Source organism: Aspergillus lentulus, assembly GCF_001445615.1.
Source record: "Aspergillus lentulus DNA, contig: Alt12, strain: IFM 54703, whole genome shotgun sequence".
Taxonomy (NCBI): Eukaryota; Fungi; Ascomycota; class Eurotiomycetes; order Eurotiales; family Aspergillaceae; genus Aspergillus; species Aspergillus lentulus.
Genome location: NW_028322115.1, coordinates 953,782 through 965,723, shown reverse-complemented (window position 1 = coordinate 965,723; position 11,942 = coordinate 953,782). Strand labels below are relative to the sequence as shown.

The 11,942-nt window shown below is 52.0% G+C and overlaps 5 protein-coding genes across 5 annotated transcripts; 4 read left to right on the top strand and 1 right to left on the bottom strand.

The window, feature by feature from the left end:
• Positions 1-535: 535 nt before the first annotated feature.
• Positions 536-2,077, top strand: ALT_6276 (adenosylmethionine decarboxylase SPE2; the record flags this gene model as incomplete). The annotated part of the gene is made up of 2 exons (XM_033560375.2): positions 536-656; positions 717-2,077. The coding sequence occupies 2 exons, from the start codon at positions 536-538 to the stop codon at positions 2,075-2,077; spliced, it is 1,482 nt and encodes a 493-aa protein (XP_033416266.2).
• Positions 2,078-2,839: 762 nt separating this feature from the next.
• ALT_6275 (transcription initiation factor TFIID subunit 11 family protein) lies at positions 2,840-4,840 on the top strand (the record flags this gene model as incomplete). The annotated part of the gene is made up of 3 exons (XM_033560376.2): positions 2,840-3,354; positions 3,423-4,057; positions 4,392-4,840. The coding sequence occupies 3 exons, from the start codon at positions 2,840-2,842 to the stop codon at positions 4,838-4,840; spliced, it is 1,599 nt and encodes a 532-aa protein (XP_033416267.2).
• A 605-nt stretch (positions 4,841-5,445) lies between these two features.
• ALT_6274 (adenylate kinase family protein) lies at positions 5,446-6,639 on the top strand (the record flags this gene model as incomplete). Its single annotated transcript, XM_033560377.2, has 5 exons — positions 5,446-5,713; positions 5,793-6,076; positions 6,165-6,356; positions 6,417-6,473; positions 6,526-6,639. 5 exons carry the CDS (start codon positions 5,446-5,448, stop codon positions 6,637-6,639), a joined length of 915 nt encoding a protein of 304 aa, XP_033416268.2.
• A 95-nt stretch (positions 6,640-6,734) lies between these two features.
• Positions 6,735-9,677, bottom strand: ALT_6273 (membrane insertase OXA1; the record flags this gene model as incomplete). Its single annotated transcript, XM_089600047.1, has 5 exons — positions 6,735-6,834; positions 7,037-7,692; positions 7,762-8,502; positions 8,554-8,712; positions 9,402-9,677. 5 exons carry the CDS (start codon positions 9,675-9,677, stop codon positions 6,735-6,737), a joined length of 1,932 nt encoding a protein of 643 aa, XP_089455509.1.
• Positions 9,678-10,590: 913 nt separating this feature from the next.
• ALT_6272 (protein phosphatase regulator SHP1) lies at positions 10,591-11,904 on the top strand (the record flags this gene model as incomplete). Its single annotated transcript, XM_033560379.1, has 3 exons — positions 10,591-10,665; positions 10,732-11,120; positions 11,184-11,904. The coding sequence occupies 3 exons, from the start codon at positions 10,591-10,593 to the stop codon at positions 11,902-11,904; spliced, it is 1,185 nt and encodes a 394-aa protein (XP_033416270.1).
• Positions 11,905-11,942: the final 38 nt, after the last annotated feature.

Genomic DNA, 11,942 nt, shown 5'->3' with positions numbered 1-11,942 from the left:
GCTGGGCGCTACCGATCGCGTCGTGGCCATGACCCCTCGTCAGGCACACAGTCGACTGTACTGACTCAATTGTTCCTCCAGGCCTCGATAACACGACTCACGTCCAGAGTCATTTCCTTCCACGTTTCCAATTATCTTCTCGTTTCTTTCCAAAAAAGCAGATACTCTCGTCTGCTAGACCCGATACTTTGACCGGTATCGGTATCTTCCAGTACGAGGGTGCTCGGCATATAGTCACAATTCCTTTTTCAAGAGGCTTTTTCCTCCTCTCCCTGTCCTTTCGCCCTCCCTAGCATTCCCTTCGGGCTTGTGTTGAATTTCGTCCATCTGGCCTGTGTGCCATTCTCTTTATCGCGATAAAGGGCCTTCTCTCTCAGGCGGACATAGCCCCCCCTGTTCGTCTGGGCAGCAGATAGTGCTTCCTAGGCTTCTGTGTCTACGGTCAACTACATATACACCACTGCGCTGCTCCTCGTTTCAATAATCGGTCTCGCACCAGCATACGTCACACAATTCATTACGTCAATCAGCGGAAATGGTCTACATCGGCATCCCCAAGAACTACACGGCTTCGCCGTCTTCCTTTGCCGGAACTCCGTCCTTGACGATCAATTACCAGGCGACGCAGGATCTTGATTCTACCAATGCTTTTGAAGGTATGTCTACGCCGGTGACGTGTCTGAAAGCAGCATTGGGCAGAGGCTGACAGTCCATAGGTCCAGAGAAACTCTTGGAGGTGTGGTTCGCGCCTTCCGCTCAGGAATTAGGTCCGGCGCAACCTGCCGGTCTGAAGGCTGTGCCCGAGGAGATCTGGAAGGACATGCTGGATCTCGTCAATTGCCAGGTCCTTTCTATTGTCTCGTCCGAGGATGTGGACGCCTACCTGCTCTCCGAGTCCAGCATGTTCGTCTGGCCTCACAAACTCATCCTGAAGACCTGTGGTACCACCACTCTTCTGTCCGGTCTGCCACGCATTCTCGAGATTGCTGCTCTGTTCGGTGGCTTTCCCAAATCTACCGCTCCTTCTCGCGGAATCTCCGTCGCCGCCGCGCCCTACCGCGTGTTCTACAGCCGAAAGAACTTCCTGTTCCCCGACCGCCAGCGCGGCCCTCACCGCAGCTGGAGAGATGAAGTCCGGACTATGGATAGACTCTTCCTCAACGGCAGCGCCTATATGATTGGCAAGATGAACGGCGAGCATTGGTACTTGTACCTGACCGAACCTCATACCATGCTCACTCCGCCAACGAGCCCGGGAGCGAAGACTGAGTTTACGGAAACGGAGACCAAGGTCCTCAGCATACCTCAGGGCGCTGCTCTGCAGACTGATACTGAGGATGAGACTTTGGAAGTCTTGATGACCGATCTGGATGAGGAGAACGCCAAGCAGTTCTACCTCGAGCATGCCACCGCAGTTGCGGAGACCCGTTATCGCAACTTCGATGCGGAGAAGAGTGACCATGTCGATGTGTTCAGCAACACTTCCTCCGATATCAGTGACCTGGACTCCGAAGGAAGCCGAGTTCTGCCTCCGGAATTGACTACCGAGGGCCACGCGCTCGGAACCGTGGTTTCTGAAGCCTGTGGACTTTCCGACGTCTATCCTAAGGAGAAGTATCCCGATTCGCGCATCGATGCCTACCTGTTCACACCATGCGGCTTCTCCGCCAACGGCGTGATTCCGCCTCCTGAGGGAAGGACTGGAACCCACTACTTCACGGTGCACGTCACTCCAGAGCCGCATTGCTCGTATGCGTCCTTTGAGACCAACGTGCCGCACTCGCAGAACGGCCAGACTACCGCTGGAATCATCAAGCAAGTGGTCGACATCTTCAAGCCTGGCCGCTTCAGCGTGACTCTCTTCGAGGCCAAGCCAGCGCTGAGCCAGGTCGAAGACGAGTGGAAGGAAGCCAAGTACCTGGCCGCTCGTCGCACCGCCAAAATGGAGCAGGTGGAGGGATATCGCCGGGTGGACCGGATTGTCCACGACCTCGACGGCTATGAGCTTGTCTTCCGCTATTATGAACGCCTGGACTGGAAAGGGGGGGCCCCTCGGCTGGGAGAGGAGAAATTTTGAAGACCAAGCCATAGCACGTTGAGAAATCTTTCCTTGCGGAATTTGGTCGGACATTCTTTTGAGATCGGAAATAGTTGCATTCTACATATTTTTTTTTTTGCTTCTGTCCATTATTCGCTGAACAGCCTTTGCTCACCTCATTTGAGCTTGCAGATAATTCGTCGAGAACATGAGCGTTCGTTTCGTGTACAAAGCTCATTGACTCCCTGTACTGTCCCTTACTCTTATGATTTTGCATTGAGCTACCCGAGCTTTTGCAATGAACATCTGATTATAATTCGTATACATACTTTCTTTCATTTGTATGCGAAAGATATTCTATCTAGAATATGTATCCGAGTTCAAAAAAAGTAGGAATCTTCGTAACATGTGTTGATCCGGTTGATGGCCAGCGCCAACTGGCATCGATTACGGATCGGCAGACCTGCCAGATCGGTCCGGAGTTTCTTTCTGCTGGGGATCACATCGCAGCTGCCGCATACCTTCACGTTCAACTTTCATCGACTCGCTGCGCCAAAGCTTGACCGCGAATTTCTAATAATTAACTACAGCAATTATAGGCATTCGCTTACTCTCCTTGTATTCTACCGCGGTCAAGTCTGTGGAAGAAGCAGGAACAGCACGGTCAGCCAGACGGCCGACTGATATCAAACCAACGAGCAATCTCCGTCAAGGCGAGCATCAACCAAGCATCCAAAAGCGCCTACAGGGGCTCATATACTTGACTCTTTTGTCTGCTTTTTCTCTATATCACACCACACAATGTCATCACCGCCACCTCACCCAACGCCGACAAATCCCCTCAAACGGCCCTCCATCTCCTCCTCCGCCTCTCAACCTCTCGGCTCCAACCCGAAACGACCACGCATGCACCCCCTCCGCCAGACGTCCTTTCCCGCCAGTATAGACAATGACCAGCGCACATTCAGTGCCACTAGCGATGCGGGCAGCGTGACGGGCAGTTTCACAGGTAGTCTGGGCGGCACGAGCGCGGACGGGGTGTTCCTGGGGGCAGCCAAGAAGGGGAAACGCGGGCGCAAGAGTAAAGCCGAGAAGGAGCGGGAGCGAGAGCAGCGGGAGGATGCGGCGAGTTTGCGTGGGGAGGCGCGACTGGGGTCTGTGGATGCGGATGGAATGTCGGTTCGGGCTGGTGGGCCGGCGAGGGGAGATGCGGCCGGGGACGATGGCGACGAGGATGAGGATTTTGATGATGAGGGTGAACTGCTGAGGGGTGAGGAAGGGGTGACGGATACGGAGGCCGAGAAAAAGAATCTTGCGTATGTTTTTTGTCCTGTTACTGACACTCTGTGCTTCGGAAGGCTGACGTTGGATTTCTACAACAAAGTTTACTGGTGGATGCGTTCAATCCTATTCAGTCGGAGCGATACGATTTGTTCAAACGGGCCAAGCTGCGCAAGGAGACTCTGCGGCGAATTGTCAACCACGCGCTGTCCCAATCTGTTCCCGCCAGTGTTGTGACAACCATCAACGGCTTTACCAAGGTCTTTGCGGGCGAGATCATCGAGAAGGCAAGGACCGTTCAGGCTGAGTGGGCTATTGCGCATGATCAGGCTGCGCGCGCTGCCTTTGACGCCGAAGAGGCCGAGGCTGAGGCCAGGGCAGCTGAAGCAGCGGCGAAGGCAGCGGCATCCGCTACGCCGGCGACGGGGGGTCAGGGACAGAGCCCACCGCAGCCGTCGGTCAAGAGGGAGCACTCGGACAGCAATCGCTCAACCCCAATCCCTCCTTCATCGTCATCTCCGATGCCGCAACAGCAGGCTTCGCAACCGTCCACGCCATCTCTATCTGGTCTTCCGCAGCAGCAGCAAGAACAGCAACACCCCCCAGCACGACCGAAAAGAGAATTCAAACCGCCGCCTAATCCTCACCGGGGCCAGCTCCTCCCTTCTCATCTTCGCGAGGCATTACGACGGTACAAGCGTGATGGCGAGGGCGGCGGTGTCGGTTTCTCGGGGTTGAGTATGGGCAACTTGGGAGTGAGGGGATCAGTCACTTGGAATGCGGGAAGTGCTGGAGGAAGACGAATCTTCCGATAGTACGCCTTTCTCAATCTCTCTTACTTTTTGACAATGATGACATGATCAAAGCACTTCGGTTGTATATAGACATACTCTAATATATTGTAATGATCCATCGGACGGCATGGTGTTCATCATTAATCATGTAAGCGTGCATAGGGCTACTGTCCCGCTTGTTAAAGGACTGGCTCGTCCCGAAAGACAAGTACACTACAGGCGATTGAATTATTCTTACTCGACCGTGCATATGCTTGCATTTATCTCTAACCTGATAGCGACATTGTCCTCCAAGCTCCCTAAACGGTTGATACCCATCTGCACCTGCAACATCTCCTTACATCACGAAACCATCCTCCCCGAAAGACCACAATCCAGTAGTGTCAGTCGATCAACCTATCCTCAACACAATCAGCTAAAGGCCTCCTCTACCCAAGACATAGTCGACTTACCTAGCACGACGCAACGAGCCACTGCCAGCCCAGATCTAGAAAGGAAATCCAAGAATATCATCGTCGAAGCTGCGACGGCGACGGACAAGACGAACTCTCTGCGGGCCGTGGATCTCGTTGTGCTCGCGAGCGTGCTGATCGAGGTAGACCTGCACCTGACGGATGAGCACTCTGAGTACATCCACGATAGCGAGGAGAATGATGATCTTGGCGGCTGTGTGGAGGAAGAAGACCAGGCTGGCGTGTTTGGTCATGGGGGATTTGAGAGCGATTAGCTCGGTGGATGTTTTATTCATTGTGTCTGTGCTTGTTTGGTCAGTCTCTCTCTCTCTTACAGAGCTGAGGCTGGATGAATGGTGTCTTGCTCACTTACCTTGAAGAAATATGTGTGAGTCTGCTTTGGTATGATGGCTTAAGCCGAAGTCGTGATGATGCTCACAGGACTGATTGCTTAGGATAAGGATTTGCACGCTGCTATGCTGTAGTGATGACTGCTCAGGGAGAAGGGTAGTAGTCTTTCTCTCCGATGCTATCAGAACACATCGTTTGTTGTGGGAGAATAGCCTTTGGGCTCGGCGTAACGGTCACGCTCGTTGCCTGACGATGCGATATGGGCATACAACGACTCAGCGAAATCGTCTCGCCTGATTTGCCGGTTCCCAATGGTAGTGAAGGTTTTTCTTTCATGGTGAAAATGAGAGAATCAGACGTCCAAGCCTGCACTGTTCATTCATCTTCATTTCCTCCTCCTGGATGCCGTACTTGTCTCTTTGGATTCTTGCACGCTCAATACATGCAAAGAGGCCTTTGACTTGGAATCATCCTTTTTCTTTGTCTTCTTCTTTGTCGTGCTGTATTTGCCTGTTGCACTCTATCCAAAATGTCTGACAAGATTGAGGAAATCCATGAGATAGAGGAACCAACCCAGAGCCAGAGTGAAGAGAATGGCACTTCGTGGACCAAAAGAACCCATGTCCAGCGCGTGGAACGTCCTCTGCCAGAGCTTAACTCGAAGAATGGAGACACTTGGACGTACGATGAAGAAACGTACCGCCGAGGAGGCATTCTCATCCCGGTCGAGGTCCCAAGCGACGCCGCTCCGAGTGACAACGTGGACGTCAAGAGTGCAAGGCTCATTCTTCTGTTCGGTAAGTTTCCATACCAAAGCGTAGGCTCAAGAGAAATCCCTTCCGAGTCAGGTCGACTAATTTAATTGTATCTTCATAGGCCCCCCAGCTGCGGGAAAGAGCACTGCCGCAGCAAACGTGGCCGCCGAGCTTGGATTCATTCACATTTGTCCCGATCAAACGATCGAGCGTCTGGGGGAGACAGGACCGTACATCGCTTGGCTGGCGGTTGTCCAGGCCATTGAGACAGAGGGATCTGTGCCGGCCGAATTGCTGTTTCGTCTGCTGAAAATGGACATCCAGAGACACATGGAGTTTGGAGCGACTACCTTCATCATTGATGGATGGCCACACTGCTCCGAGGACTTCACTCTGCTGCACGAAGTGAGTTACCCGTGACCATTGGCTCTGTAACATCCCATTCGCCTTGCTTCACTTTCCCATTAGCAGACATTGACTCGAGATCGTCTAGACCTTCACTATCGTGTCAGCTTTTCATCTGTACGCAACTCAAGACACGCTTGAAAAGCGCACCATGCAAAACCCCATGACCTTTGATGAAGGTACCAAACGCCTCAAGTCCTTCCGAGACGGAATGGTGAGATATTACCAAGAGCTGGGTGATCTCCTCACTCTGGACAGCTTCAAAGACGTTCTGATCCCGGTACGTATACAGCCACGATTATCGAGAATCTGACAGGATCCAGGGCTAACTCCCTATGAGATGAGCGCCGAACACGATTACCAGGTCTTCTACCCACAGATCAAGTTCATCATCGAGGTAGGGATCTGGCACCACAGCTTTGCAAAAGGCGTTCATTGACAATACATAGAAAAGACTTGCTCGGGTTGAGGCTGCTTCGGAACTCGCACAGACTGAGACCTCGTCGGAAGAGCATGAGCATGAGCATGAGCCCAAGCCCGTTGGAGATGAAAACCTTGAATAGGCGTGGTCGTTGATCTTGTCTTCTAGGGAACAGCCACTGTTTCTTGATTGAGTCGTTCTGCTCTTGCACATTTTGACGAGCTTTTCCAGCCTGTCTCAGGTGAGCATATTGGCATTGGCCTTTGTGATATCTCGTGTGATTTCAGAATGGAGGATGGCTGCCCGTTGCTGGATGTTGAATCCGAAGCTCTCGTCACTGTTGTCGACTGCAACGCAGACTTGCTGTCAAAGCAGCCTCTTTAGGATAACGAATGAAGAGATACTGTATTCCAAGGAAAAGATCCTTTACCGTAGGAGAAAATACAAGAAGATTAAGCGCCTCATATTGTACAAGTTGCAGATGGACCGTCACAGCTGATACAGCAAAACCAAGAGAGAAGAATTACCCCGATGCTCACCTTTGCTTGACCTTAAACGCTGAGCGTGCCTTTTCTCTTTCGAGCTCCAAGGCCTTCAGGTGAGCCTCGCGGCGAGCATGATTCCTCTCCTCCCGCTTCCAATCCTCTTCCTCCTTCCTTCTCCTCTCGTAGTCGGCTGCCAACTTGAGATCCTTCTCGCCAAGTCGAGGAGGCTCAGCGATAGTCCCATCCGCGTTCTTCACGGGGGCCTGACCACGAACGGCGTCCAATTTCTCCGTCGTTTCACGCTTGATGTTCTCTTTGGCTTCCTTCAGGTTGTTCAAGGCGCGATCAATAAAACTAATCTCCATACTATCAGGAGACTTGTGCTCTTCCTGAATCATCTTGGCTCTTTCGGCCTCCAGATGCTCACGAAGCGTGCGGATCGACTTGCTCTGCTGCGAAGCATCATGACCCGGGGACTGACCGTTTTTAGGCTGCCTTACAGGGATGGCGATGTTCATCGATTTTCTGAAGGTATCGGAGCCGAGAAGGTAGGCTTGGCCCAGACCAAATAGACCAGTCGTCACGAAATAGAGCTGAAGGGCGCTGGGGAAGAAAGCCATGAAGACAAAGGAGAGGGCAGGCAACCCAAACATGAGGAGCCTGCCTAACGTTGTGCCTTGGAGCTGGTTCACGCCATTTTCGCCTCCTTTCTACACAAGGATGAAGACATTCACAGTCAGTAACCAAGCCAGTAGCCCAAAGGATGAACGTCGACTTACCCGGATGCTCAGGTACATGAACAAAGAGGACGCAGCGGGGAGTATGAAGTATGGGTCGGCAACGGTAAGATCCTTCAGCCAAGCAACGGATTCCAGGGCCAGCCCGGGCACTGGCAAGGCTGCCATACCCTTGACGACTCTGTAGCAACCGAAACCAAAGGGAATCTGAAGCATGGGAATGAAGGACTTCCATGCCACGATGCCTTGCTCCTGGTGAAGCTTCTGGATTTCAGCTCGTAATTTCAACATTTCTACTTGGTTGCCATCCTTTCCGCGCATAATCATCTGCTGACGCAGAGGTTCCGTGATGGGCTTGATATTCAGCATTTTGGTCGAGGTGTCCACGGCGCCCAGCGTAGGATACAGAAGTGCTAATCGGAGGAGAAGACCGGTTCCCACGATACTTGCCCACCAGGGCAAGCCTCCCCACATGTGGATATGTTCAACGAAAAATTGAATGATTGAGGACGGGCCCCAGCCGTAGTCGAGCCCTAGGTCTTTGAGGTATCCGATGTGCTCGGGGATCGAGCTGAGGTCAGCGGCAGACAGATCAGAAAGGTCAGCTACACCCATATCGGTAGGAGCGTCCGACAAGTGCTCGCTCGCAGTGGCATCGGTTGCGGAAGATGTCGATTTGAATCTTGCGGAGATGACTCCGGGTATGGAGGCAGCGGGCTTCCATGATATTTTCCCGGAAAGTGTCTGGGTCGGCCCTCCATAGCGTACAGGGAATCTTGAGCTCTGCGGTCTAAACGAAGAAATCTGCAGTATACCGGGTCAAGTCAGCCATACGTCTACTTGCTTGCCGGCGGAGAAGAGGATATCGGGGGACAAACCGATCGGCTGGAGCGAGGGAAAGCAGTCAAATGTTGTCGAGCAATGGTGGGAATCCCACCACGCCCCTTCAAACCAGCCCCTGCCAGCATTGTGATATTTGGCCGCAGGAGATACCTAGTGGTTCACGAGCGACGGCGTTTTAGAGTGAAAAAACAACGGCTATATCCGCTGCCGACTCGCGGAGATTGGACTTTTTCGCGCCAAGACTTGTTTTCTGCCGGGCGGCCGGAGTTTGTTCCTGACCCTGATATCAATATACGTCCGAATACTACCTGGGCAACAAGAGAGGAAGAGGATTATCGTCCGTGTAGAATATCGTTTAATTTGGATGAATAATTCCACACCCGCAACGCACAGCAAAAGATGGACCGTGTCTTCGATATGCAGAAGTCGAATTGCTTCGCCCGACGCCGTCCAATCTGACCTACTGCTGGTGCCTTTAGGAATCTATGTACACATATACGCAGCCCATGCTGAAGACAGAAAAATGAACAATCGACTAATGGACCACGAACATTGGATATCAAGAATTTGCGCAGAGAGAAATCTATATTTGGTGCCTGAAGGCGCGCAATCACTCCAATGATGTAGTATCTTGCAGACTTCCGGCTCTAGGCTGGCGCCTCGATGGAAGGTCGCGAATCTCCATGCCCGGTCCCATGGGCCTTGACCGTCGATAAGTAGGGAAAATCTAGACGAGACAATGATCAGTCCAGTTCCGTTGGAGATGAATCAATGTGCATTGGCGGATAATCGTAGGGAGACAGATACTGTACCCCTCAAAGCGATTTCATGGAATGTACCTTTGTGTTAGACCAGCCAAGGCGAAAAGCAGCCTCATGTGCAAACAATTCTCCAAATCCCAGCATCAACCCGTTGACAAAAGGGAGGATCAAATTGATCGCCGCCCCCCGCAAGATGCCCCAGATCGACGGAGGCTTGTACAGAATCAAGGGCGAACTAGATGCCGACATAGGCGATGAAGCTTCATGATTGGCAGAGTAGATTTCCGAGTCTGAGGGAACCGTCAGACCCGAGTCGTAAAGCTCGACCCTTGAGTGGGAGTGCTCGTCGGCCATGCTGCGGGGAGAAGAACGCCGGTTGAAGGGAATCGAAGCAACAGGAGCTCGTAGACGGTAGAAATCGGGCGACTATCGAGGATATACCTGGCACAGCTTGATTCTCCAGTACCCGATCAATATCTCTTTGTACCTTGCATGAAAAACCGGATGGGCGAGATGGTGTAGTTGTCGCAGCTAGATGATCAAGGAAGCTGCATCGCCTGCACCTGAAGCCAAATCGTTATGTAAGCGAGAATAGTACCGGGTTACGCAATATTAATGTCGGTCAAAAGCCAGCGACGGAGGACTTCCTCTTCCCATATTTCTAGCTCAAATTAAATCCCGATAATAGGGACTTATTTAATATCTAACATATTTGCACTAGATGCAGTTTTGTAAGATTAGGGTACTTTGCTGACGGCCAACAGCCTCTTGTTTTTGTTGATAGTACAGGTAATAACAATAGTAGTGTTCCCTGCCAATAGGCGGAGCTTCATGAACCGACCATATTTCGAGTAGAGACGATGCTACCAGAGGTATAGGGGACAAATATACATGCAGTAGGTACAGAAGTCGCAAATTATGCTAATATCTAAGATCCAAATTCGATAGCTCGAGTAGTGCAAGTCACAGATTGTAAGTAATCAAGCACCTGAGGCATCAACATCTACTGCGTACACCGGGAGAACTCTTCGTCCGGATGACCAATCAGGCAACAGTGACGTATCCTCATCAGCGCGGTGTTTGTCCCTCACTGAAATCGGAGTCCAGTGATAGTTTGGCATTCACTAATTCCTTTTTCCCCGGTCACACATTCATCTCACACTGCTTTCAATATCTCAGTCCGGTGCTCTTCAGAGGCTACACCTTTCTTTATCCCAAACTCAGCGCTCGATAACTGAACCGAGCTGTCAACTCATATCCTATCAAGATGGAGCGTAACCCCGCCGAGAACGATGAGGTGGTTTCTCAGTTCTGTGCAATGACAGGCACGCGTCCTGCAGAGGTAATTCCTTCGCGCTGATCCCGTGTGATGTCTGAGGAACTGTTTCGCTGACAACTATATTCAAAGGCGCAAGAGTACCTGGCAGCCAATGGGTGGGATATCGAGGCAGCGGTGACAGAATTCTTCGCGGAACAAGACGAAGCCATGCAAGGTGCAAACACAGTTGGTGGTCGGTCTCTTGGAGGAGCAGATTTAGCTGCATCAGCAGGTCGGTCACTAGGCGGCAGCTCTTCCCAGTCCGGAACTGCTACACCGCAGCAGTCTTCCTCTTCATCGCGCAAACCGACCTCTAAGAAGAGATTCGCAACGCTCGGTGATTTTGCATCTGGAGGCGGCGATTCGTCCGATGAAGATGACACAGAGAATCAAGATTTCTTTGCTGGTGGTGAGAAGTCAGGTCTGGCTGTGCAGAACCCGGATGACCTCAAGAGAAAGATCATCGAGAAGGCCAGAAAGTGAGTCTTTGTCTTACGTGATTATGGTCAAAGTTTGACAGAATATCTGACGACTACGTATAGAACTCAGCTGCCGTCTTCTGATGAACCCCAAACGAGACGATCCCACTTTACCGGCACTGCACGCACTCTTGGCGGGGACGACGCCCCCAGCCGGGTCATAGAAAGCCCGAGTGCGCCTACACTACAAAGACCCCAACGAGTACAAAGAACGCTTCACTTTTGGGCGGATGGATTCTCTGTCGATGACGGCGATCTCTTCCGTTCGGATGACCCACGAAATGCGGAAATTCTTGATGGCATCCGACAGGGCCGTGCCCCGCTATCGATCATGAATGTACAACCAGGTCAAGAAGTCGATGTCGAGATCAAGCAGCATGAGGAGAAATATGTCAAGCCTAAGCCGAAATACAAGCCTTTCTCCGGAACAGGGCAACGACTCGGCAGCCCGACTCCGGCCATCAGAAGCCAAGCCCCTTCTGAGGCTCCCGCACCTAGCCAGCCAAGCGCAGAGTCAGTCAAGCCTGACGTGGATGAGTCGCAGCCGATCGTGACCCTACAAATCCGACTTGGTGATGGAACTCGCCTAACATCTCGATTCAATACCTCGCATACCATTGGGGACGTCTATCAGTTCGTTTCCGCCGCCAGCCCATCCAGCCAGAGCCGTCCCTGGGTGTTGATGACCACGTTCCCGAATAAGGACCTTACGGACAAATCTGCTGTCCTTGGTGATCTACCTGAGTTCAAGCGAGGTGGTGTGGTCGTCCAGAAGTGGCAGTAAGCTGCTGTTGTGGAAGTTATGGCTCCTGATAGATCTGG